At 43.3% G+C, this 23,803-nt stretch overlaps 6 protein-coding genes across 6 annotated transcripts; 1 reads left to right on the top strand and 5 right to left on the bottom strand.

Moving 5' to 3' along the window:
- The first annotated feature begins 542 nt into the window (after positions 1-542).
- LOC117143752 lies at positions 543-2,108 on the top strand. The gene has a single exon (XM_033308565.1). It carries the CDS (start codon positions 594-596, stop codon positions 1,494-1,496), a length of 903 nt encoding a protein of 300 aa, XP_033164456.1. The 5' UTR covers positions 543-593; the 3' UTR covers positions 1,497-2,108.
- Positions 2,109-10,242: 8,134 nt separating this feature from the next.
- On the bottom strand, positions 10,243-10,738 carry LOC117144446 (cytochrome b-c1 complex subunit 7). Its single transcript, XM_033309600.1, has one exon. It carries the CDS (start codon positions 10,675-10,677, stop codon positions 10,342-10,344), a length of 336 nt encoding a protein of 111 aa, XP_033165491.1. The 5' UTR covers positions 10,678-10,738; the 3' UTR covers positions 10,243-10,341.
- Positions 10,739-10,922: 184 nt separating this feature from the next.
- LOC117143548 (DBF4-type zinc finger-containing protein 2 homolog) lies at positions 10,923-11,988 on the bottom strand. Its single transcript, XM_033308288.1, has one exon. It carries the CDS (start codon positions 11,869-11,871, stop codon positions 11,074-11,076), a length of 798 nt encoding a protein of 265 aa, XP_033164179.1. The 5' UTR covers positions 11,872-11,988; the 3' UTR covers positions 10,923-11,073.
- A 145-nt stretch (positions 11,989-12,133) lies between these two features.
- Positions 12,134-13,444, bottom strand: LOC117145644 (DBF4-type zinc finger-containing protein 2 homolog). The gene has a single exon (XM_033311366.1). The coding sequence runs from the start codon at positions 13,321-13,323 to the stop codon at positions 12,319-12,321; it is 1,005 nt and encodes a 334-aa protein (XP_033167257.1). The 5' UTR covers positions 13,324-13,444; the 3' UTR covers positions 12,134-12,318.
- Positions 13,445-19,489: 6,045 nt separating this feature from the next.
- LOC117145312 (transmembrane protease serine 3) lies at positions 19,490-21,009 on the bottom strand. Its single transcript, XM_033310907.1, has 3 exons — positions 20,796-21,009; positions 20,689-20,734; positions 19,490-20,626 (listed from the first exon to the last, which is right to left on the bottom strand). The coding sequence occupies exons 1-3, from the start codon at positions 20,974-20,976 to the stop codon at positions 20,083-20,085; spliced, it is 771 nt and encodes a 256-aa protein (XP_033166798.1). The 5' UTR covers positions 20,977-21,009; the 3' UTR covers positions 19,490-20,082.
- A 196-nt stretch (positions 21,010-21,205) lies between these two features.
- LOC117143735 (vitamin K-dependent protein C) lies at positions 21,206-22,171 on the bottom strand. The gene is made up of 3 exons (XM_033308544.1): positions 21,978-22,171; positions 21,872-21,917; positions 21,206-21,815 (listed from the first exon to the last, which is right to left on the bottom strand). The coding sequence occupies exons 1-3, from the start codon at positions 22,159-22,161 to the stop codon at positions 21,233-21,235; spliced, it is 813 nt and encodes a 270-aa protein (XP_033164435.1). The 5' UTR covers positions 22,162-22,171; the 3' UTR covers positions 21,206-21,232.
- Positions 22,172-23,803: the final 1,632 nt, after the last annotated feature.

Here is a 23,803-nt window from a genome sequence, read left to right as displayed (position 1 = left end):
GACAAATGCTAGAGCGTAATTGCATTTAAGATTTGCTGAAGTCCAGTCAAGAATTAACTTGGCCTTAGGTCTGCTCCGAGTGGAGTCACATTTTGTAATTTGGTATCGCTGATGAAATGCATTTCATTAATATTTATTTGCCTCAGGCATGTCAAACAAGACAGCTTGGCTTTGGACTTCTTCGCTGCCAAAGGCCAGTTATTGTGGAAAAATGGTAAATTCATATTCCTCAAAATCCAGGGTCTCAGGCCAAATCTTGTGAAATATGCTGTTCATTTTCGGCTCTGATAGATTCATTTTAATGGAGCCTCGTTGAAATGATTATTTATGTTTATTGTTCTAGGGCGTACGCGCATTCACAATTTTAATCACTTTTCGGTATTAAATTTATTTTCCCCCATAAACTCTTTTAATTTTAAAGTAGTATTCAACATAATTTGTGGCGGTCTTAAACCATAATATATTATTTTAATGGTGCGTCAGTATAAGGAGGTTCTCTAGTGTGCTTTTGTTTTTATTTCACAACCGCATTCATATTTATACTTTCAACCTTCGAAATTATCAATATACCTGCTTAAATTATAGCTGACATAATGATCCATCCGGTCATAACTCGACAAATGGTGCAAATCCTGCCAAGTGTAATGGTCGATAGGATAACACTGCCCGATATTATTGAGGATGCAATCAAACCCCCAACGGAAAATATTAATTCCGAGGCAAAATCGAATGAAATTGAGGTGGAAGATAATGAAGAGAAATCGGAAGCGGTTTCTGAATCCGAAAATGAACTATTTGAGGTATCTGAAGAGCATAAGGATGAAGAGGTAAGGTACGCGTGGAATGCACCCTGCATGATGGTCATCTTCGAGGATGGCGATGTCAATTGTGCCCTGCATCACCTGGTCGAATCTCTGCAGGATCCCTTTGCCTTGGATGCGGTTGCCGTGATCTTGGTACAGGAAGCTTTAGCCGAAGAAATCGAAAAACGAGTTAAAACTCTGATGAAACCCTTGGATGCCAGGGTGGCCAATCATCCGTGCTACAAGCGCACTCTGCTGAAGATTGGCGAACTTAGGCCGAAAACTATAATAGGTTCTTCAGATCGTGTCTTACCCGATGCCACGCCCATACTGGTGCGGGACATACCACACAAATTTCTGGGCGATGGACCCACTGGCATAATAACCATGCACATTTTTCGCACCCCTTTCGAAGCCACTCAGATATATAGAAAGGAATATCCCCTGCCAATCGCATCGGTTAGTATATGGAATGAGCGGGTTTCGAGTGTTTACGATGTAATTGGCATGATGAATCTACTCGATACCTTTAAGATCAACTGTTTCACGGTCGATATGGAGCCCATTAAGCGGGCATTCGAGCTAAGGAAGTATAGTGCTTGTATGCATCGGGGCTATCACTATGAAACACTGCCCATAAATGGCGAGCGAAAGATTATCATATACCCAGTTGGAACTATATTTGGTAATTGAAGTGTAAGCTGGGTAAATACAATACCATTATTCGAATCTTATCGCCACTTATTTCATTTTATTCAAAAATGAATGGTATCCTTACCAATTAGGAAACCATTCACCCCTCACCTTTATGGTGTTGTGTCAGTATCTAATGCATGCAATCTAATTCAATGGGCCGGGGCTTTCAACAGCTATTTACACACAGAAAGCCAGTTGAGAACATTCAACTCGCACTTTTCGTTCGCTAATCTAAATTAATGCCTCTCACTGCGAATCGGAATAGGCTGTGCAGCGATGTTTTATCATTCAATTAAAAAAAGGGAGGAAAGCAGCAGAAAACGCGTGCATGTGAAATTCGCGAAATAAACCAGAGGATTTTCGCACATTTCCCCCGCTGAGTAAAAATAGTGGGCGGAAGAGTGGAAGCAATTTGCACCACCCCACGGACGGAATAATGAAGTGTTTAGTTGATTATCTAAACGCACGGCGCCGTATCCGGATCCGGGAGCACTGGGCCTAGTAGTGCTGGAATTGCTTGGGGTTTTCGGGTAGCGGTTGAGTCAATAATGCGCCAAATAAACAGCTAACAAGTTGGTAATAAAAGAACTCTAAAATTGCCCGAGGTCCGACCGATTTGGTAGAATGCCAGGCCCCCCACCCATCGACCAGTTATTCACCCACACGCAACTGCAGGTAGTGGCAGGTAACACCGGACTGAAAAGTTCCAAACAAAAGCACAGCCGTTGGCCATGGCGAATATAGCCATATATAGAGGCGATGAGTGCCGCGGGGGCGTGGCACGCATTGTCTGCAGGTAAGCCTTTTTGCGGTGGGGCCCACTTTTTGGCGCTGAGCAACAACGCCACGCATTTGCATTGATAACCGAAAATGTTGGGACTTGAAACGAGTTTAGTTTGGCCTGCTTTCGTGTACAACTACTATATTTCACCGGTAAATCAAACAGACAATGGGCTTCAAGCCCCGTAGCTTGTTGTAGAACAGCTGCGGTCAAAATGATGTAAATTGGAGCACATGAAATTGTGGGCATTCTCAAACATTGTGTATACGCCAAGTTATAGAAGAGAAGAAAAGCGTATTTTTCGTTGCATACTTTTAGGCAGAGCATGCATTATGTATAAGCCAGGTAATAAGAAGTCATTTTGAGATTGTTTCCAGTGCATACTTTTAGGCATATTTTGACATTATGTATACGCCCTGTTAACTTAAGCAATATAAACGTAATTCATAGTTTGATGCAGTTTTTTAATTGATTCTAATTATTCTAGATTTATTAAAAATGAAAAATTCCGAAAATTGAAAACCAAAGTAATGGTCGGTTGAGGGAATTATTTCCTAGGTGATCGTTTCATCAGCTGCGACTAGTTACATCACCGCAATTGTTTTCCAGGTAAAAGGAGGCGTATGCGTAAAGCCTTTGGTTCTCGGCTCGCCACGATGTTTACTGGATGTCTTAATTAAATTTGATTAGCTGTGTGCGCAAATTAGTTAGTTTTGCATGGGAATTGATGAGCGTGATGAGTTTGCCGACTAATTGGCTAATTGATTGATTGTTGGAGTGGTTGCAGTGCCTCTCCTCAAAACATACCGCCCAGAATGTTTGCCTAATTGCGCTTCAAATGCATTCGCTCGCTCCGAAGTTGGTATTCTTTGTGTGCATTCAGTAATGAAAATCGAATGAGGGCTCAGGAGTTAACGCTGCCGCCCGGCAGTCAATCAAAAATGTATTTGCTCAGTCCATGGATTGCTGCTGCTGTTGCTGTTGCTGCAGTTGCTGTTGGAGCAGTTGTGCTATTTGTTTTTAAATATTTTCAGTAACGCAGATTCCTTAGCTCGGGCAGCGCCTGCATAATACATATCGGAATAACCTTGGTCCGAAATTCGCCAAAAGAATAACTGCGCATTGTTTGCAAAGAAACAACTTTGCTTTCTGCCTTGGCTGACTGGCATGGTTAGTAGTTGTTGCCGTCGTTGTTGGCTGTCAGAGTTTCCCGGGGGATGGAGATGCAGTTTTCCAGGCGGTGGGCGAAAGTGCTAAAGTTTCCACAGCGCGCATGAAATTTCCACTTTAGTTGTGTTGTGTAGTAAATTTTTGTTTTCGCTTTTTGTTTCTTATTTTTTTTCCTCCCTCAATTCTCGAGATTTCCCCCTGCGCGCTCTCTCGTGCTTATTTCAAGTAGTTGAAATTATTTTATAGTATAAAACTTTAGTTTTTTAACTTTGCCCGGTGCTCTCTCCGTGTTGCGTTGTGCTGTTGTTTTGCCTTCGCTGGGCGAAAGCCCTTCGTCCATTTGGCGTCCGCACGCGCTTCTTGTTTTAGCATATTTATATTTTAATAAGCGTTCTGGCAGCTGCGCTCCACCGCCTTCCATTACCCATTTCCCCGAGCCTCCGATGTCCTGCGTAATTTTACTGCAATTTCTGACAGTTTTAGAAATCTTCGCGAGCAGAACTTATGAACCCAAATGCGCCTGTCAGTGGCAAATGGCAAACTCAGCCGGGATGCTGGGCTACGGAGATGCCGTGCTGGCTGGCAGGCGGGCAACGTGGCGTATGATTGTTATTAATTTCATATTATGTGTAAGCACCACTGCGATATCCTTTGTTGCCTTCCGCCCGTTTGCAATAAGCAATAAGCGTCAGACGAAATGATATTTAATGTCAGGAGGCCGTAAGAGGAGAGGATGAGACGAAGGCATCGAGAGGATGACTTCGAGGTGCAGTTCAAGTGGCTCCTCGGAGCACGAAAGTGTTGAGATTCCAGAAGTGTTTGAGCATCCCATTTGCATAAAGTGCGGTTAATCTCGTTGATGTCGAAGGGTAAGTGAAAAATTAACAGAGCACAGTGGAAACAAGATTTGAAAATTTGATTTAAAACCAAAAGTATTGCAGATTATCCATAGTAGTTTTACCTGTTATTTGTAGAGTACATAGCGGGAAACGGCGGGATCTTTGAGTTGATCTTTGGGTGGGTTCTTTGAGTTGAATACCTATGACCTAACATCCCGTTTAAACAAATCCGCTCGGCTATTTTGATTGACTTTAGCTAGCCGTGGAACCCTCGCTTGAATTAATTAAAATTCAATTAATGCTTTTGTTTAGTTGGGCGCAGTGAGGGTTTAATAGGAAAATCCATCACAAGCATGAATCAATACGGCTTTGTTGTTGCTCCCGCCGCAATTGTTAACCATTTTCACTTCAATACAATGTGACATGGCCCTCTTGATTGAGTATATGTGTGTGTGTGAGTGTCGATTGTTTATGACAGTGTGGATGTGTGTGCGAGGGATAGCATTGTGTTTGTAACAAAATATAATCATAAACGTAATTTAATCGCGCCAAACCGCGTCTGTCACGTACTTGCCAGCCACAGATACAGATACAAATACACAAAGGCACATTATTGACGCGAGACACACACACAAGCAAACATCGAGGTACACACGTTTGGCAGCGTTGACAACAGAAACTGTTATAATAATTCAATTCAATTCAGCCAGCCATTCCGTAATAATGTCGATTCAATGTTGTAAATACGTTGCGAATCGTTTGCGACTTGCCAAATCTAATGATCACCTGTTTGGCACCCGCACACCTCCCATTTACTTCTGTGTGTGTTTGCCGGGGAATTGATTTTGCTATCCAAGCACGTCATGTTCCATGGGTATCCGTAAGCTCACAAAACTATTTTCTATTGAATTAAATTGTTATCATTACAAATGGCAGGCCAAATGAGATTTGTATTTCGGCTATTACAATGTTTGGAGCCCAGGTAAAACGATTTATTCAAATAATTAGATAATGTCGGGAAATCGTTGAGATTAGTTATGGTGGAAAGGATTCTTCGGTAACTTTTCATTACGCATAACAATCGAGAAATTCAGCACTTTAACAAATGCTGATTTCCTTCTTTCATCAAATCATTCTCGAATCATTTTCGAATTCAAATTTTCATTATTTGCATTCAAACGCCGTTGAGGGGCTTCATTTACTGCATTCGCGCTAGTTCAGCGCGTCTTGGAGATCCTGTCTTATGGCGTCATCCGCCTTTTATGGGGATTCCTTCACCGGCAGCCGGTGAATCAGTCACGTGTGTGCAAAATCAAAACGATTTGCGGAGCCTGTCACCCTTCCGCGTCCTTTGTTTGCCATTTGCGAGCGGAGTGAGCGTGAATGCGCGTAAATTACGGCTGACAGGAGACGTCTTCCTCTGATGCGGATGCCGTTGGCTGATTGATGCGCTTGCCCGGGTCACTCGGAAAAATGGGATAATTTCCCAAGTCAATAGAGTATCAGTTACTTACCATGTTTTGTTTCCTGTGGCGCCTAAAACACCATACAAACATTAAGTTGATATAATATTAGAGCAGCCGCAGTTAGGTTTCATTCGAGGGATATATGATTTTTCCCTGTGCATCCAGCGCTGCAACTTTTGCCACTTAGCCGTAAGCCGCGGATCCAAGGCTCCAGAAATCGGAGCCATTCCATTGCACGCATGACAGCTGCCATGTGCTGGCATTTTAGTATCCTACCCCATCCAGCCATCCCAGTATCCTGGCATCCTCGCGTCCTAGCAGTTAACCACAGCAGCCCAGGGAGCGCTTTGTCCTTGTCACCTTTTTAGTTTTCGGTGTGTTGACAGCCGAGCACTCAGTTGACAACGCTGCGCTGCCAGCTCTTCTCGTAACGGTTGTACACTGAGCGAAATATTGGAGCTTCATCAAGACCTTACAGAGCCTATAAAGTCAGAAAAAATGTAATTTGCTGCGGAAACGTATCGTTTAAGATCTAGGTAAGCATATGTAATGAATCATGTCTAAAAAGTTCTGTACATTCCTTATTCATTACAATCATTGGTTGGCATTATGACATTACTTACTTGGAAGATATAAAAGTCAGTAATTGTTATGTAATCCTTTGGCTCCCCTTTTTTTCCGTGCATCATCATCTCATCTTCGAGGAGAGGCAAGTGCATTTATCTCGATCTGGAATGCCTTTTGAATAACTTGCCATATTAGCGTGTTTCCGTTTCCTTTCAGCTCAGCAGGCAGCAGTCAGCATCTCCCAGCTTAGTTGTGTCTGGGCGTCCTTGTGTGCGTATTTGTCAAAAGGATTTGGCAGTGATTTAGCTGCTGGCCCAAATTTCATACCAAATTCCGTGTCTCTCTCACCCGCCCTCCGTTGCTTGCAGTCAAACCGCCTGACTGACTGACAGCGTCCCTGAGGCGTCCTGTCTGCCCTGTCTTTTGGCTAGAAAGGCAGGATTAGGTCGCGCCCAGCCCTTTTAGCCGCTGCAAATTAGCTGCCTAATTGTTTGCCAAAGCCGCAACTTTGGCCATTTCTTCTTCTCGACCAGGAGAATTGCGAGAATAGGGTATGTGCTTGCCATTTGCCGAATGACAGCTGAATAATGTGAGCCCCATAAGCAATTAACGCGCCTGCGGAGCTTACACACGTACGTCTCTGGAGTGTGCGAGTGTGAGTACAGTGCGGGTTGAGAAAATAGCATCAATAGCTTGGAAATACCTCTATGTTAATCTATAGGTATGCAATTTTTTTTTCTAGTTTTAAGCGTTATTGCACTGTGATACTAACCTTCTTATTTAAGTAGCAGTTTAGTGCCTTAGTAAAAAGCTATTTTCGCTTTTTGGCTAGGCTATCCGTTTATCTAATTGTTCGACCCCAACTGTATAAGTGTGCGCGAATCGGTATCTGTGTGTGGCTCCTGTGCAAGCTTACAAATTGAGTCAATAATTTTATTGGGCCCCCGAATGGGCGGGAAGTTATCCTCGTGCTCCATTCCTGATGGCACTTTGTGCATAATAAATAAACGCCATGAAATACGCGACTTAACACGCAATGCGCAGCAAAGTCGCATGTCTCCATCTCGCGCCATTGTGTGTGTGTGTGGGTAAGCACCATATGACACCACCTTGACTCATTAATTACGCACTGGCATTTTTATTTTCATTGCATACTTTTATGCAATTTATTATTACAGCATTGCGGGGCAGCGCTGAAAAAAAGCACACGCTGAAATACAAATTGCCTTTTTTTACGCACACCCATATATTTAAGTATATATGCATACACCAGTGACTTATTTACCGAGGGAGGTGCTCACGTATACTCTGGCCAACACACACACTCAAGAGGAGTTGTGGCAAAGAGGACAAGCCGCAAATGAAATGCGCGCTGGATTTTTGAGCTGCCTTCCATCTTCACTTGGCCAGGACTTTCCTGATGGTCCATGTCCTTTGGGCCGTCCCATAAATAAGCACAGAACGGTAAGCCTATAATACTTTAAAAAATTACATACTATTTTAATTGCACGGTTCAATGGAGTTTTTCAAATACTTCTAAAGTGAAGCTTAAAGATAATTTTCATACGTATAACTTTGTATTTGCTTGATTTATTTAAATCCACTTTGTAAAATCCACTTTATATTCTTAATCGAATAAACAATCTTTTCGTTTCCCCTTCCCAAAAAGGTAATTGCAGAGCAGTAAACTCAGTTCGCCCCGAAAGATGTTCAATAATCAGAGGGCAGCTAAACTTAATCTTCCCCAAAGCGAGAAGGCTTTAATCTTACTGCCAGATCGCAGCGCATTTCCGTTTCATTTATGCTGGCTGGCGACCCCTCGCCAAAACCGAATAAATATTCACTTTTTACTTCACTTGTTGTTGTGGTTGCATTATTATTGTCGTAGTTGTTGTTTTTGTTATTTTCAGCGGTGATGGTGATGCTGCTTCTGTGGTCGTGCTGGTCGAAAATTCCCCAAAGAATCTGACGCACTTATCGCAAATTACTTTGGCAGTTGCAGCGCAGCGTTGCTTTTGTGTATAAATTTAACAATTTACCCATACACGTGCAGGCATGTGTACATTGCAAGCGCAGGGGATTGTAAATTACCATACACATACTGAGACTAAATGTGTCCAAGGAACGTGCAGTGTCCATGGCCGGGAAATGGAGGGCAGGGCAAGGAAAGGACAGAGCGGGATTTGTAAAACTTTTGGCCAACATGGCGTATGCATAATATTTCTCCCTGCCGCATGTCGGCCGACAAACTTCATTAACAACAGAAAGCCAGAAATGCAGCAAGCCCACCAACTTGCCGCAATAACAATGCAAATGTAACAGCTCGAGATGTTGCAGGTTGCAGCTGCAACGGCAAGTTCTGCTGCTCCTCCGTTGGCGTTGCAATTGCATTCCTCCAATTAGCCGCACAACTCATTAAGCTTTCCCGGCGACTTACCGCCTCTTTTTTTGAAAGCACACTTCAATTAGCATTTGTTTCGGGGCGTTTAATGGCCATCCAGATGTTGCTGCTGCCGCAATAAATTATTGTTGCCGCTGCCAGCTTCATAAGATGTTAACGCGCACTTAATGCCACTTAAAAATACGCATAAATCGCAGAAAGAGTTTCGGCCAAACGGGGAGAAAGGCAGAGAATGCGATGCGGGAACGGTTGGCCACTTGTCCACTTACATGGCTACTTACAACGCTGCTCAAGCATATGCATGCAGATGACCATGTTGCAGCCACCACCCACCATGCCACCCACCATGCCACATCAGTAGCAGCTGCATAAAAACAAGGTCGAACGGGGGACAGCAGAAAATGTGCACAAAAATGAGGCAACAAAAATAAATAAAAATGAAAGCCGAGCAACAACACAGCAACAGCAACTGCGGCACGCAATTAAGTGCATTTAATTAATTATTGTTGATAAAATAATATTTTTGCAATTTATTGTACAAGCGCCGCCAGTTGGGCGTTCCTGTGTTGGTTGGGTGGCTTGGTGGGTGGGTGGTGACGTCCACCGCCCGTTATTTATGCATATGTGAGCGCAAATAAATAACGCCAACGATGGCGGCTTGAAAAAAAAAAGACTGCTCAAGAAAAATTAGACTAAGAAATACTCAGTACATAAATGAGAGTTAAAAGCCATCATTTTGAAATTGATGTGGCTAGGGTAAAGATTTGATTAGCGGTTACTTGCATTATTATGTGTAATTTAATGATTCAGGTACTTTTACCTAAGAGCTGCATACCTTCAGCCCTTAACATTACAGGGTACCCATTACGTTTGCTGCATTCTCCTGCGTTGACGTTATCAGAACTCTGGCAGTTACTGGCCGCAGACGCAGCGATATCGCTCCTGTGGCAGGAGCATTGCCTATCGCAGCGGCCAACATCGAAATCGAAACTATGGCAGATCAATTCGAATAACAATAATTTCTTCCGGTCCGATGGCAGCGCCAGAACAATCAGACAGCGGCAGAGATGCAGATATATACGACTGCGAAAGTATCTGCATCTGCAACGGCAATCGCAACTGCAACGGCATTGTTGCTGTTTGCTGCATTTTAAACAGGATGCGCATAAGTATACGAGGATTGACAGGATGTGCGGGCAATGCACACGCATTTTGTTTGCCGCTGACGCTGCCACGCCCCCTCTGTCATTTTAAACCGTGGGGCGGCATACACATGTTCAATGGGCGGCTTTCGCCCCACCCAGCTGCACTAATTTGTATTGTATTCGCTGTTAATGAATTTCATATATTGTATTTATGCGAATGCACTTAATGCGAAAAATTATTTGCGTTGACATTGCTGTGGATCGCAGTGGATTTTCAAACGACTGATGATTTGGAGAGACGCGCTTAAAATAAGCTGGCGATAAAGTGATATTAGATGTTATGATATTAAAGCAATTTTTAATTTCAAGCCAGATAATTAAAGTTGTTTTTATTATGCTTATTTATATTAACGATTTATTTAAATTCCCTTTGTGTTCTGGTTATGGCATTTATTGTGACCGAAGTATCCAGATCAATGGGTTTTGCTCCACTCCTCACGCTCTTCGCGCTCCTTTTGCACTTCGTTAAGATAGGGCTCCAGGTACTTGATGTCCTCCTCGTACTTGGTCCACTGCTCCTTGGGCAGGATCGTCTTGGTCATGGAAAGGTGCAGTGCTCGAAGAATGCGGTAGTTGCGCTCATCGTACAGTTTGCGGGGCAGACGACGCACTGCCTCCGTCACATCCTCATTCTCGTACAGACAGTCATCGCGGTACAGGCCGTATTGGTTGAATCCAGACATGTTGTAGGCCCACTTTCCCAGCTTGGAGAAAACCGCTGGGCCCACTCTTGCCACATATTTCGACATGATTTACGATCAAGAAAAATTTGGATACGACTACTATTAAGTCCACAAGCTGACAGGTGACTCAGGGCTACACTGGTGAACTAACAAGTGTGAGTTGTTAAGGGACTATGTATGGTCAAAAAAAATAAATCCCCCAACAGGCCTTCCGAAACAAAAATTCCGAATCTCAACTCTCGTTATCTGGAAAATGCAATGAAGTAGCCAACTTGCAGAAACAAATGCCCCAAGAAAAAATGTGGTTTAAATATTGTATTCATGCACTTCTTTAATTTACGAAACTTGCAAAGGTAATTTGGACTGTCATATAATTGGGTGCGGATGTGGACTTCCATAACGCGGAATTGTCACAAAATATTTTTGCAGACGTCAAGTAAATCTTTCCAGTTGTTTTACAGATCAGCACGGTCCGCAAGGACCGAAGCCACAAGGGCCAGGTCCGCAGGGTCCACACGGTCCGCATGGACCACAGCCTGGTCCGAAGGGTCCACAGGGTCCACAGGGTCCGCAAGGACCGCATCCTGGTCCCCAAGGTCCGCAGGGTCCGCAAGGTCCGCATCCGGGTCCACAGGGTCCACATGGTCCGCACCTGCCCTCAGCAACTGGGTATTGGTTTGTGGAGAAGCAGGGCAGCGGACAGCAGGGTCCTCCAGGAGCACATGGTCCAATGGGGCAGGGTGGGCAGGCTGCACTGGGCTTGTAGTTGATGGGTCCATTTGGATAGCAGCAGTACTCCCTTGGCGGCGGAATGTCGATGGTCTGCGGCTTCGGCTGGCAGAGGATCGACTGACACACCTCACGTGGTTCGCAGACGCGCTTGGGATAGCACACCACATAGGGGTCAGGGATCATCGAGGGGTAGTAGATTACTCTGGGTTCTCGCACCATCTGCGACACCCAAATCAGCTTGGGCACCTTGATCACTCGCGTGGCATCAACGACCTTTGGAATGGTGATCTGTCTGCATCGGTTAACCACCATTGGCTCCGGCACAATCTTCTCCGTGAACACCACGCGTTTTTTGCAGATCATGCGTGGTGGTTGCTGCACCGTGATGCATTTGGGGAAGGGTGGTGGGATACGTGGAGCACATTGTGGCAAGGCCTCTAGTTGGGCGGCATTGTAGCACTTGGGTGAGCACTCGAAGGGACCGCAGCAGGGGTCACATGGACTACAAGGACCGCACGGAGAGCACATGTTAAGCTTCGACTAGAATAAACCGAAAGATTAAAAAGTAAATTTTTGTTTTTTGTTTCTTATAAAATTTGATCAGAGAGAATTTAGAAGTGTATCGAAGCGAAACCGGATTCAAAATGCGAGCTAAACCTGAGTAACGAGCATAGGTAGATTGACAAGCAAAGGCAAGGCCTACTATTTAACAAAAACTTGGTAGAAAATTGTATCTGATAGAAGCCATTGCATAACCTGTTAAAAGAAATTGAAAAACCTTATATTTGCTTAAATCCGATTTTTATTTACAGCCAATGAGTCGTCCATGCGTTGACAAAGTATAGAGAACTATAGACTTTTGGTAGATATTGTAGCAGAACGGCGAGAACACTATGGCAATCTGTATTGGTGATAGACAAGTTGGTCCACTGAGCACCGGTTTCCGACAACAATCCAGGCAGCACAACGATGATGTTAACAGGGGCCGCTGGGTCCACAAGGCACTTGAGGACCGCAAGGACCAACTGGGCCGCAGTGGGTATTCCAGGGAGTTGGGGCGCACGGGTAGCAGGGGCCGCACTCGGGTGACTCGTACGGACACGGGGGCGAACAGGGTCCGCAGGGTCCGCAAGGACCGCAAGGACTATTGCCGAGCGGTCCACATGGCCCGCATGGAGCACAGGGTCCACACGGAGCAGGGACAAACGGACCCGACGGCATTGTGAGGCCGCAGGGCCCGCAATTGGGCACGGCGCATGGTCCACCCGGACCGCATCTCGGCCCACAGGGTCCGCACGGGCCGGGTCCGCAGGGACCACATCGCGGACCGCAGGGCCCGCATCCTGGACCGCAAGGCCCACAGGGTCCGCACCTGCCCTCGGCAACAGGATATTGGTTTGTGGAGAAGCAGGGGAGCGGACAGCAGGGTCCTCCAGGAGCACATGGTCCAATGGGGCAGGGTGGGCAGGCTGCACTGGGCTTGTAGTTGATGGGTCCATTTGGATAGCAGCAGTACTCCCTTGGTGGCGGAATGTCGATGGTCTGCGGCTTCGGCTGGCAGAGGATCGACTGACACACCTCACGTGGTTCGCAGACGCGCTTGGGATAGCAAACCACATAGGGGTCGGGGATCATCGAGGGGTAATAGATTACTCTGGGTTCTCGCACCATCTGCGACACCCAAATCAGCTTGGGCACCTTGATCACCCGCGTGGCATCAACGACCTTTGGAATGGTGATCTGCCTGCATCGGTTAACCACCATTGGCTCTGGCACAATCTTCTCCGTGAACACCACGCGTTTTTTGCAGATCATGCGTGGTGGCTGCTGCACGGTTATGCATTTGGGGAAGGGTGGTGGGATACGTGGAGCACATTGTGGCAAGGCCTCCAGTTGGGCGGCATTGTAGCACTTGGGTGAGCACTCGAAAGGACCGCAACAGGGATCACAGGGACTGCAAGGGCCGCACGGAGAGCACATGTTTTCGACTTAAGTTTTCCAAAATAAAATTTCTAGAAAAATAGTATACTTATTTTTTGTTAAAAATTTTTACTGTTCAATTTGGAAGTTATTCGGAGCGAAAATAGAAACTGAATGAGGTATAACAGTAGGACGACAGCATTGCACAATAGTCCAGGCCCACTTCGATCGAGATTTGAAAAACCGAGCTCTATGATCACACCATAGTGTAGGGTTTTTGTTGTGCAGGTACAGTGAAAATCTTTGAGCTTTGAATGGAAATACAATACTTACAATACTTAAATCTGCCGGATTCGATTGCTTAACCGCTTGCAATGAAAAATCGCAGAGCGCTGCGTGAATGGAATGCATTTTGCAAACCGGATTCCATCTCCACATGACGTATGCGCGACGTATCTGCATATATTTCAACAATATGGCATCTGCCGTTGAGTGGGTTTAAGCCTTTAATATGCTAGCGCCTTTATGTAGGCAGGCCGCTTTTTTCGACCCGGCCGAAAGCCAACTTGGAAAAAACCTACAACGAATTACAGAAAAACGTCGGAAAACACTCTGGCAGCGCCCGGCCTATTGAATATACATATATGGGTTTGTTTTTGCCCAGTGCCTGGACATGTCAGCGCCGAAAAAAGCGTTTTGGTCGGCATGGTAGTTGGTAGTTGGATGGCATATCCTGAAAGCTTTAGTGGGCGGGCGTGGGTGGTCGGGCGGATGGGCGCGGCAATCGGCGCTTTGTGCACGCCACAGCCATGACGACACTGAACAATTGCGCATTCACAAAAAACTACAACAAAGAGCGTGGTCACAGCGGACCATTGATGTTGACAAAGGCTTTTGCATGCGATTCAGGTGAATTCTAAAATATTTGCTCCATTTTAAATGCGAAAAGCGAGGGGCAAACGCTACAATATGCGCTCGGAATAAGAAACGTTCTATATTTTCTTAATTACACATAACTTGCATAAATTCTAGAAAATTTCATTTCCTCGAATTGATAGCATCATTAGTGATAGCTAAGAAGTCGACCAATATTTTAAATGGCGTTTGCTTCTCAGCATTAGTTGCTGTCTAATAATTCCGGTTATTAAAATTAGGAAATTTAATCAAGTTGCTTCCAGGAAGTTGAGATACAATAAATGTCTAAATTAAACCAATTTAAAGAGCAACATTGGTTCAATCGATTTGGACTCGGGCGATTCCCAGAAATCCGTCCACTTCTTTGGCCTGCAATAACAAGCCGTTGGCTTATGGTCGTAATTATGCAAGAAAAACATCAACTTCTTGGACTGGAGCGCTTATCGAGCGGCAGGCTGATGGTGCCCGACCAAGATTCTAGCCGCAGACAAAGCGCCTGCTAATCCCACAATTTCCAGAGCCCAAAGAGCCGGCCTAATCACAGACCCGCCACTTGGCACCACAGTGCCACCGAAATTGTCAGCTAATAATGCAAACAATAACAGGCAACAGTCCGAAGAAATGGCGCACATTTCGCATAATTATGGACGGGGCCTTCCCCGAATCCCGGTCGAGATGGCCCGGCTAAGGCGGCGCAATTAGCGGACTTAGTTCGGGACTAGGCCCAAAACAATGTTGGGCTGGGAAATGGGAAAATAAGCACAGATTGCCCATAAATTGGCGCCCACAATGCCTGCTGGAGCCGAGATAGAGCAGCAGGTTTCATTTGTCGAAGATTTCAGGCCTGGCTGCACTGTGAAGAAATATTTGTAGCTCAATAAAATGTTTTAATTTTAAGTTTTAGATATTCCATTCACTTTCATAAATAACTTTAATAGCGCCTAATAAACTGCTGCACCTCCTGAAACACATCCACATTTAGTTCTTATTGTTTGCTCGCACTCTTTGCGGTCCTTTGACGTTGATAAGTATTCTGATTTATTGGCAAACTGTGAGTGTGCGGGTATTGCGGCGGCATTTATTTAAATTTATATATTTATTTATGGGCTGCGCACAGCATATATATATTCACAGACATATAGGCAGATAGATCGTTGTTCTATCGGAGTCGGGACTTAACCTACCGAAGCGCAGACGTGAATAATATTCTTTTATTTTAAATTATTAGCGGTTCGAAATCTTAACTCGATTTATATACATAAATAATTAAATTAAATGAGACATTTAATGACATGACACTTTTAATACGGTCTGAGAATCAATTCAAATATTTGCCATAATTTTAAATGGGTTAATCATATTTTTCGGCTCCCGCTTTTTTACGCATTTGCTTCGACGCATTTCCGTTTGATTTCAATAATTTCAACTTCCGGCACAAACCGGAAATGACAAATAAAACGCAATGCTTTTCAAATACACTGAGAAATAAGATTTTTTCATTTTTTGAATTTACACAATTGGTAATATTTGAAATAATGACACTTTGATATAATGACTCACTTTATACCCTCGAAATTGATTACAAATGTACGGCTTTTATAAGTGTAATAATAGTACTATGAAATGAGTAGCTACTCTTTGGGACAAATAAAAAACATGAACAGTATATTAAAATGCATTGCTGCAGGTTATATATTTTTTCCACGATTATTTTTACTTTGATGTTTGCTTAACGTTCATCATCACAGTGGGAAACTGCATGAAAAATCGCATAAATTACGTAATTTTCGAGAGGGCTTGTCTCTGCCCAAATCCGTGCATATAAGTTGTGGACTTTTTTTTGGCCAGGCAGTAAATTTGCCGGCACATGCATATGGGGAATGACCATGAATTACATAAAAAGCCGCAAATACCGAAGTCAAAATGCGTGGCCTCAACGATTCTGTGTATTGTAAAGCATGCCGATGTGCCTGGGAAGGGGGGAAAGGCATTTGCAGCGCCGTTCCCTTGCAACATGCAAACGATTCAGTCAGTGGCAAACAAGAAAATAAAAATAAAATTCAAATATATATGGCAATCCTTTAGGCACGCGGAACATAATGAAACGAAAATGCTACTGTGGCAACAGCAGCAGCTGCAAGGACATGCAGGACCAAGGACCGAGCTCCAAAATCCATGGACCGGCCGAAGCCGTCCGCTTGCCATTTGCCGAATAAGTAAAAATAAATAAAATTGTGAAAATATTTCTTTGCCCAACATTTTTACAGCCGCCTTGCCCCTCCCGTCGCCGCCATTCCTTCGATGACCCCGCTTGCCAACCAGTTCGCAGCCATTTTTACACAAAAAATGTTTTAATTTATTCCATTGGGGCGGTCTCATCCTTTTGCATTGGTGGGCTGCATATCGACTGAAAAGTTTCGATATCGTCCAAAATATAGCTCAACAATTTTATAAAAAATATTTCTTATACTTAGAGATTACTACTAAAAAAGGTTGTAACTTTTCTATTCTAAAAACAATTTTTTTCGAATATGTATATTTGCAGAAAGCCTTTATCACGAAGCAGAAGGACATACCCTAGAAATCCTTGCATGTGGGCCTGCTCTGTGGCCGCCGGTTGATTTATATTGATGAATGTCCGTTTGTTCGTTAGTTCCGTCTTCGCAGACTGCCAAAGAGATTTACTTGCAGAAGGCGGGAGGGCGTGGCAGTTATTTTACTCTTTGCCTTTTGTGCTTGCTGCACTCGCACATATACACATACATTCGCATGTGCACACACACACACACACACACTGGGTGCACTTGCTTATGCTCAGTGCCAGAAATTATTGCATACTTTACGGAAATTAACCGCATTTCCATTTCTTGCACGCACACAGGATGGCTGCCCCTTTCCGCTTCCCCCTGTAAACTCCACTCCGGCTTCCACTTGTATACATATTTACAATTTTAATGACTTTATTTTTGTGCCGGCATAAAATATTTCCACACACTTACAATAGGGGGTATACAGGGTATTGGTTGGAACTTGGTTATATAAGGTGTGAATGCACAGATACTATAAAGTTAATTCTTGTATATTTATTCTAAGAATATATTACCATATGGCTATCGTTATCGTTAAATATTGTCTACTTTTCAAAATAATATTCAAGAAACATTTGTTCGTATCTAAATTTACATAATTTAATCTTAAGTGTTTGCTAATATGTAAAAGTCATACAACAAAATATATTAATCAATTTTAAGAGTGTTTAAGCCTCGCCTTTGTCTTTTTTAGAAGCCTTGTCACATTTGCCTTGATGCTGATTGGTTCAGGTCCTTTCTGAGTGAGCCGCTGAACGAGTAGAGGGAATTCTCTGAGGGAGCCGTAGTACAATCATATTTCTTTGTGACATTTTCCTTGTGCATTATTAATCAACAGGGAGTATTTTAATTTATGTTGACATGCACTTATTTAAAAAATGCAGCAGTAATGCGAAAAAAAGTATTTTAACCGGAAACCACATGCGAAACCAGACAGTCGCTGATTTCTCAGCTATTTTTGGGGGCGGCTATACTGACGTCAGCAGATGTATTGGGTGTGCATGTTGAATTTTCCACGCTCAGTGACCTTTAAGCTGTTTATGGCGCCTTTTCAGCAGTCCATATACAAGGAAATTATTTTCTTCTATGCAGTTTTATAAAAAGATTGGGAAACTTTTCACGTGAAAAGGGTAAAGGCAGCATTGCATTAAGGGGGCCAAAGAATTGGCGTTAGTTGAGTTGTGCCAAATGATATTTCATTTGCAGCTAAATATAAACTTCCATGCAAATCCTGAAGCTTTGAGATGAAAAGAAATCTGCGTCCTACGGAAGGGGTGGAAATTCTTTGGATTAAATTAAGATAGGCTTGTTTGTATCAAGGAAACGGATTCAGCAGGTGACTTACCTAATTGAATTCCATCCAATCTGAGCTGCTCGTTCGCAATGAATTTTATTAAAATCGTTGCAAGGGGCAACAGACTTGCCCGGCTACGGAAATCGAGAAATATTAATAAAGCTTTGATTGCATTCAATCAATGAAAGGCGGTACGTACCCTTTGAGCAGTGACCTGCTGCTCAAAGTTCAAGGGGCAATTGGCACGCCGGATGCGTAATCTATTTCAAACAGCGACCATGCAAATCGAAGAAGCTATTGCTGTAGCTACAGCCATCGCCTCTCAGCTGTCGACTGTCGGATGCATGCGAGTACAATACAACACAATTTGCTGGTGTTGCCGCTGCCAGTTCTCCTGGTCGTCCTTTTGTCCTGTCAGGCCGTCTGTCGAACGGCGAGATGCATAGAGAAATTGCATATAAAATGCAGACAAATAACTTGCTCCCCATGTTTAGCGTATGCCCTAACGCCTGACATTAACAATGCAGCAGCAACAGCAGCAGCATCAGCAGCAGCAACAGCAACAGCAGCAGCAACAGCAGCAGCAACATCAGCTACATCAGCAGCAACCAGCTGGCAATAAAATGTAACAAACACATTGACTGCTGACAAATAGCATTGCCTGTCAATTCATCAAAAAGAAAAAGGCAGCGAGGAGCGTCAGCGAACGCGCAAAACTATTGACATGCACACGCATCATACACTCAAAGAAAATTCCTTATATTTTTGAAACAAATAAGAAACATTATTGCAAAGTGCAGTTGAATTGCACAGGAACTTCATATTGTTCTACAAGTGCCAAATAATTGTCTAAATATTTATTGCAATTATTATTTATATTTTTTAAGTTCTGTTTGATTTGTATTTTTTGTACAGTGCATCGTAAGCGGATCTGATCGAATGGGATGCAGGATGCAGAATTCAGGAGGCGCATCCTTGCACTGCTGACGCGGCAGTGGCAATGGCAGACTTGCAGCAAATTTGCTTAGCTGCCAAACCAAACTTCGATTGCCGCGAGGCTGCGTGCGAGTGTGTCTATATAAAAGATATGGAGGAGACTGTTACAAATTGTTTTGAAATGAAATTCAAACTGCAGTGGGAACGGTGCATATTGCTATGTGCGCGCACTTTGCGACCTCGAAACTTCAAGCCTCGCCAGCGTTGCTGGTTCAAGAAGTTCCACGTAGAAAGTTGACATCTTTGTGGGCAGGATCAGAGCGATTATTTGGTTATTTCAAGGCTTTACATCTGGCAGGAGCATGGAGATGGGGAAACGAGCCTGCATTGCCCGCACCGGTGCCCTTACCTTTATTTCCTTCGTAACAAATTGCCTCAATTATTTCCATTTTACCCAACCCCACGGTTTACTGGCCGTCTTTATGCTCGTAGCTAGGGTGTAAAAACTTTATTAAAAACTTTTGTGCCCAAGCCTTTTTATGAGACCTTGTCTGCCCTAAGTCGGGCCCTGCTTTATATACCGTTCTATGTGTAGGGATATATATTTATAAAATACACGCACATTTAGACGCCTGCCCGCAATACTGCACTCCAGGGGCGTTGAAGAAATCAAATTAAGAGCATTTTCTTTGGCGAAACTTTTGCGCCTGTTTAGAGTTTTGTAATACTTCAGCACCGACCGGCATCCCCGTTTTCCACCTCTTTGTGGCTATTAAGGTTCGTGCCCTATCCGCTGTCGGTCTTAGCCCCATGTGGTTACTTGAAAAATGCTAAATGGTCCCAGAGCAATTGCAGCCACAACAACATAAATAGCAAAAATAGCAACAAGGCAGCAGCATTTTTGGACCAAAAGCCAATGAGATTGCCTGCTGGCCCAAAAGTGCTCGCTTGTCTCATAAAATGTGCCAAGGTGATGCTTAAAAATACGCTATACTCTTTCAGTCATAAAACTTTTACAAAAGCGTTAGATATATCTATGATATTATATGAATTACAAGTAGTTTAATGATCTAGTCTAGGATCGCTTCAAGAATTGGGATGTATAACATCAACATTCAGCACGATTCCCAAAATCCAGTCAATATAGTGTGCGATTTTATTATATATACACCTTTCCGAAACGCCATAGCTCTGAATTCCGATTAATGTCTTCCAAAGTTTACCCGAGATATTTATCTGCTTAACCAACGAACTTCCTGGCTCCGTACAGATTCTACCGCTTTGAAAGCCAGCGCATATCTGCGATTTTTTCAGAGTTATTCCGAATGTATCACGACACTTTTTAATTTTCAGAATTTGAGCCCTGTTGATCCTTTGGAAAATCATTTTTTCGGATATTCCCCATCGGTTGGCTTTCAAATTGTTCAAGTTGTTTATCTCACCCAACCTAATGCATACTGGGCGTATGCTCTCTTTATAAGTCACAGGACCATCTAACAAGAGTAGAGCTACATCGTGCTCGAAAGTCTGTTTGTTGTACAGTTTGTGAGTGTAGACGCTTAGGACGGTGTGCTTGACGTATCTCTTTCGATTTTCTGGTAAATTGTCAAACATTCCCAAAAAAACGGTGCTGCAGAAGGTATTTGGGCTTTGTATAATATGGGCTGCATTTAGAGGTTTCCACTTGCTTACCTTTCTCTTTGATCGAAAACGCAACTAGCAGTGGTTATGACAAATTCTGAAATGAAGGACACCCTTACTATGGCTTATTTTTTTTTTAATTCAGGCAGTGTACAAACGTTTATTGATAAGCGATCCGCTACAGTTTTTTGTGGGAGATGCAATGAATGCCATCCAAGGTGTGTCCTTAAAAACATCCTTACTCGGCTTGTGGTTCACGCACTCTGAGTCTAAGAAATGGGCCGATCCTTGATGTGCTAGCACCAAAGTGAGCAGAAAACACCATGATCCCGCGGTCATCTTAACAAACGAACTGATTCGTGAACACTGAAGCAATCTCAAAATGTGATTTATGTACAATCTTAGAGGGAGAAGGTCAAAACTTATCAGCAGAGTTGTATTGTTCTCGAAATGCTGATTGCTTTCGCTACTCATTTAATTTGTAAAACACTCTACCATAAATGTGACACTAAAATATTTTTTATGTTTTAATTAGATTTTGGAAAGAACGTTTATAAGTTTACTTGATTATATTTTTTGTGTTTATTAAAGAATCTTAAGCGTAGGTATTTTTCCCATTCGAAACTATCACATCAACATTTAGAATGATTCCCATTATCCAGTCCATGTATTTTGTGACATCGGTGTATAAACACGTTCCCGACTCGCCATAACTCTGAATTCCGAAAAGATTGTAACTAGTTTTTTTGTGATAGCGTATCTTATTAAACAACGGACTTCCTGTTTCCACGCAGTTTCTTTTGTTCTCTAAGCCGGCACAGATATGCGAACTCTGCGGATAAAAATTAAAGGCATTTTCGCAGTTGACTTTTCTGATGTGTTTCATTTTTCTTGTCTTGGCCGCCGGCAAAATAAACTTCTCGTCTATACCCCAGCGGAATGTTTGAAACCTTTTAAACTTTTGTGTGTCGATATCAGATTTGTCTAACCAAAGGCAAATTGGACGTATGTGGGCCTTATAGAGCACTTCGTTCTGAAGTTCAAGCAAAGCAATGTCGTGCCCGAAATTGCTTTTGTCATAGAACCTATGAATGTAGGAACTTTGCACCTGGTATTCATCAATGCTATAACTAATACTATGCTTTTGTTTAATGCTCCACTGCCCCAAGCGGACGATGCTGTAGAAGGGAAAGATCTTATAAATGGTAAAAGTATAGAATTAAAATGAACTTACGTTCTCTCTTGATTGAATACACAGCTGGCTGATGTTATCACAAAATCTAAAATGGTATTCTAAATTGTAATAAAATATTAAATTTCATACACATTTGTATACAAACACTTGTGAATCAGGGAGCCACTACAGGTTTTATTAGGCATTAAGACCAGTGCCATCCACGGTCTACGAAATCTCAAATCTGTAGAAAGACGAGAAACTTCGGCACAGTTCTCGTCAAGAAGCTGTGCCGATCCCTGATTAACCAGCATCCATGATAAAACAGCAAAACAAACTGCGAAATGCATTATTCCGAGTTAACGGCTGCCAAGCAACTAAAATACTTCCGAGATTTGTTCAGTACCACAGGCCACGCGAATGACTTATTTGATAATATTTTCGAGCGATAGAGAAAGGCGGTCGGTAATCCCTAAGAAATTCCCATAATTAGAGCCGTACATAATCAAAATAAATATTCTAAGTAAATGAAATTTCTTTTCTTTATTGGGTTCAATGGTAAGCTGTAGTCTGCCCCTAAACAGCACACATGCACACAATTTTTCAGTTAACCGGGGTTTACAAGGTCAATTCAGTGGCTTTTGTGTGTCTTGGCCCCTGATCCTGCACCTACTCTTCCGCTTTCCGCTTATTGTTTTGCTGCCCAGCCGCATCCCTTTCAAGTTCAATAATGTCATAGAGCGTGTCGCAGGGCAGGCGTCTAAATTTATGGCCCAAACGGTTGACCCGAAGGCCGGTGGGTCCGGTGGGTCCGGCGGAGCTCGTGGGGCAGCACGTGCTTTGGAGTCAGGGAAATAATTTAGCCAAAAACATGTGAAGCTCGCCATATAAATTATGCACACTCGCTCGACGGACGACAACACATGGGGGCATGGGTTGCTTTAAGGTATTGTATTGTCTATCCGACCTGCCCACTGCTCAATGCAGGCCAACAACAAGTTCGGACATAACTCACCGCCTTGGCCCTTTATTTTATTGTATTTTATCTTTTGGATTACTTTCTGCCATGACCACAACAAATAAACTTGAGCATCTTTGGGAAAAACCCACAGTGGCGCACTGGGGGTGCGGGAAAACTGTGGCCGGAAAAGAAAAGATTTCCGTGGCATTGTTGCTCCTTCTGCTTCTGCTGCTGCTCCTCCATCTTGGCTCGAGTTTGCCCGGAGGTCTGGAGCTGGACAACGGCAACAATTGCGCATGTTAACATACTTGTAAGTAGTTTTTCCACTTTGCCATGGTATTTTGCTTTTTTCCACACCCTATACCCTCGAAAATCTAGGGTGCGATGGTCTGACTTGCTATATGTTCAATTCACCGGGATCTTAGGATCATTAGTACTTAAAAGTTGTTAGAATCGAAATACATTTTAAAACGTGTTTATTATATACAAAGTCATTCATATTACCATCTTAAAAGGAAGAGGAAAATAGCTAACCTGACTTATAATCATTGGATATATCCCAGTCGAGTTCTTTTGTACTGTATCTTGCTGTACATTTTCTCTATTTTTTTTTTCATCCCCCACAACGGACACATTTGTTTTCCTGGGGGCAGTTGCCTTTGTTTTTGTAATTATCTGCACGTTATTTGTGGGTCAATAAAGTTTCGTTTCATAGTTTGAGCGGTTGTCTGGCTCTCAGCCCGGTTCAGGATTTATGGCATATGCGTTTTGGGCTAATTTTCAGTGCCGCTGACCATGCCATTGGCCAGTAAAACATTAATAGCAGACCGTGTTGGCCAGGAAAAGAAATTCGAAATGCTTCTTAAAATAGCAACGGGCGATTTAATGGCAGCTGGTAGCTGAAGCAAAACACTCCTGGATGTTGATTAATTTATCGATACTCGGGCGATTGTCGGATGTAATTGTAGCTGCCTGTCAGGGGATCGTATTTCCAGAGATTTATACGATGGGATGATGGGTTGGTTGCAGCG

Source organism: Drosophila mauritiana, chromosome 3R (genome assembly GCF_004382145.1).
Source record: "Drosophila mauritiana strain mau12 chromosome 3R, ASM438214v1, whole genome shotgun sequence".
Lineage (NCBI taxonomy): Eukaryota > Metazoa > Arthropoda > Insecta > Diptera > Drosophilidae > Drosophila > Drosophila mauritiana.
Note: the sequence above shows the minus strand (reverse complement) of the source record. Positions and strands in the feature narration are given on the sequence as shown.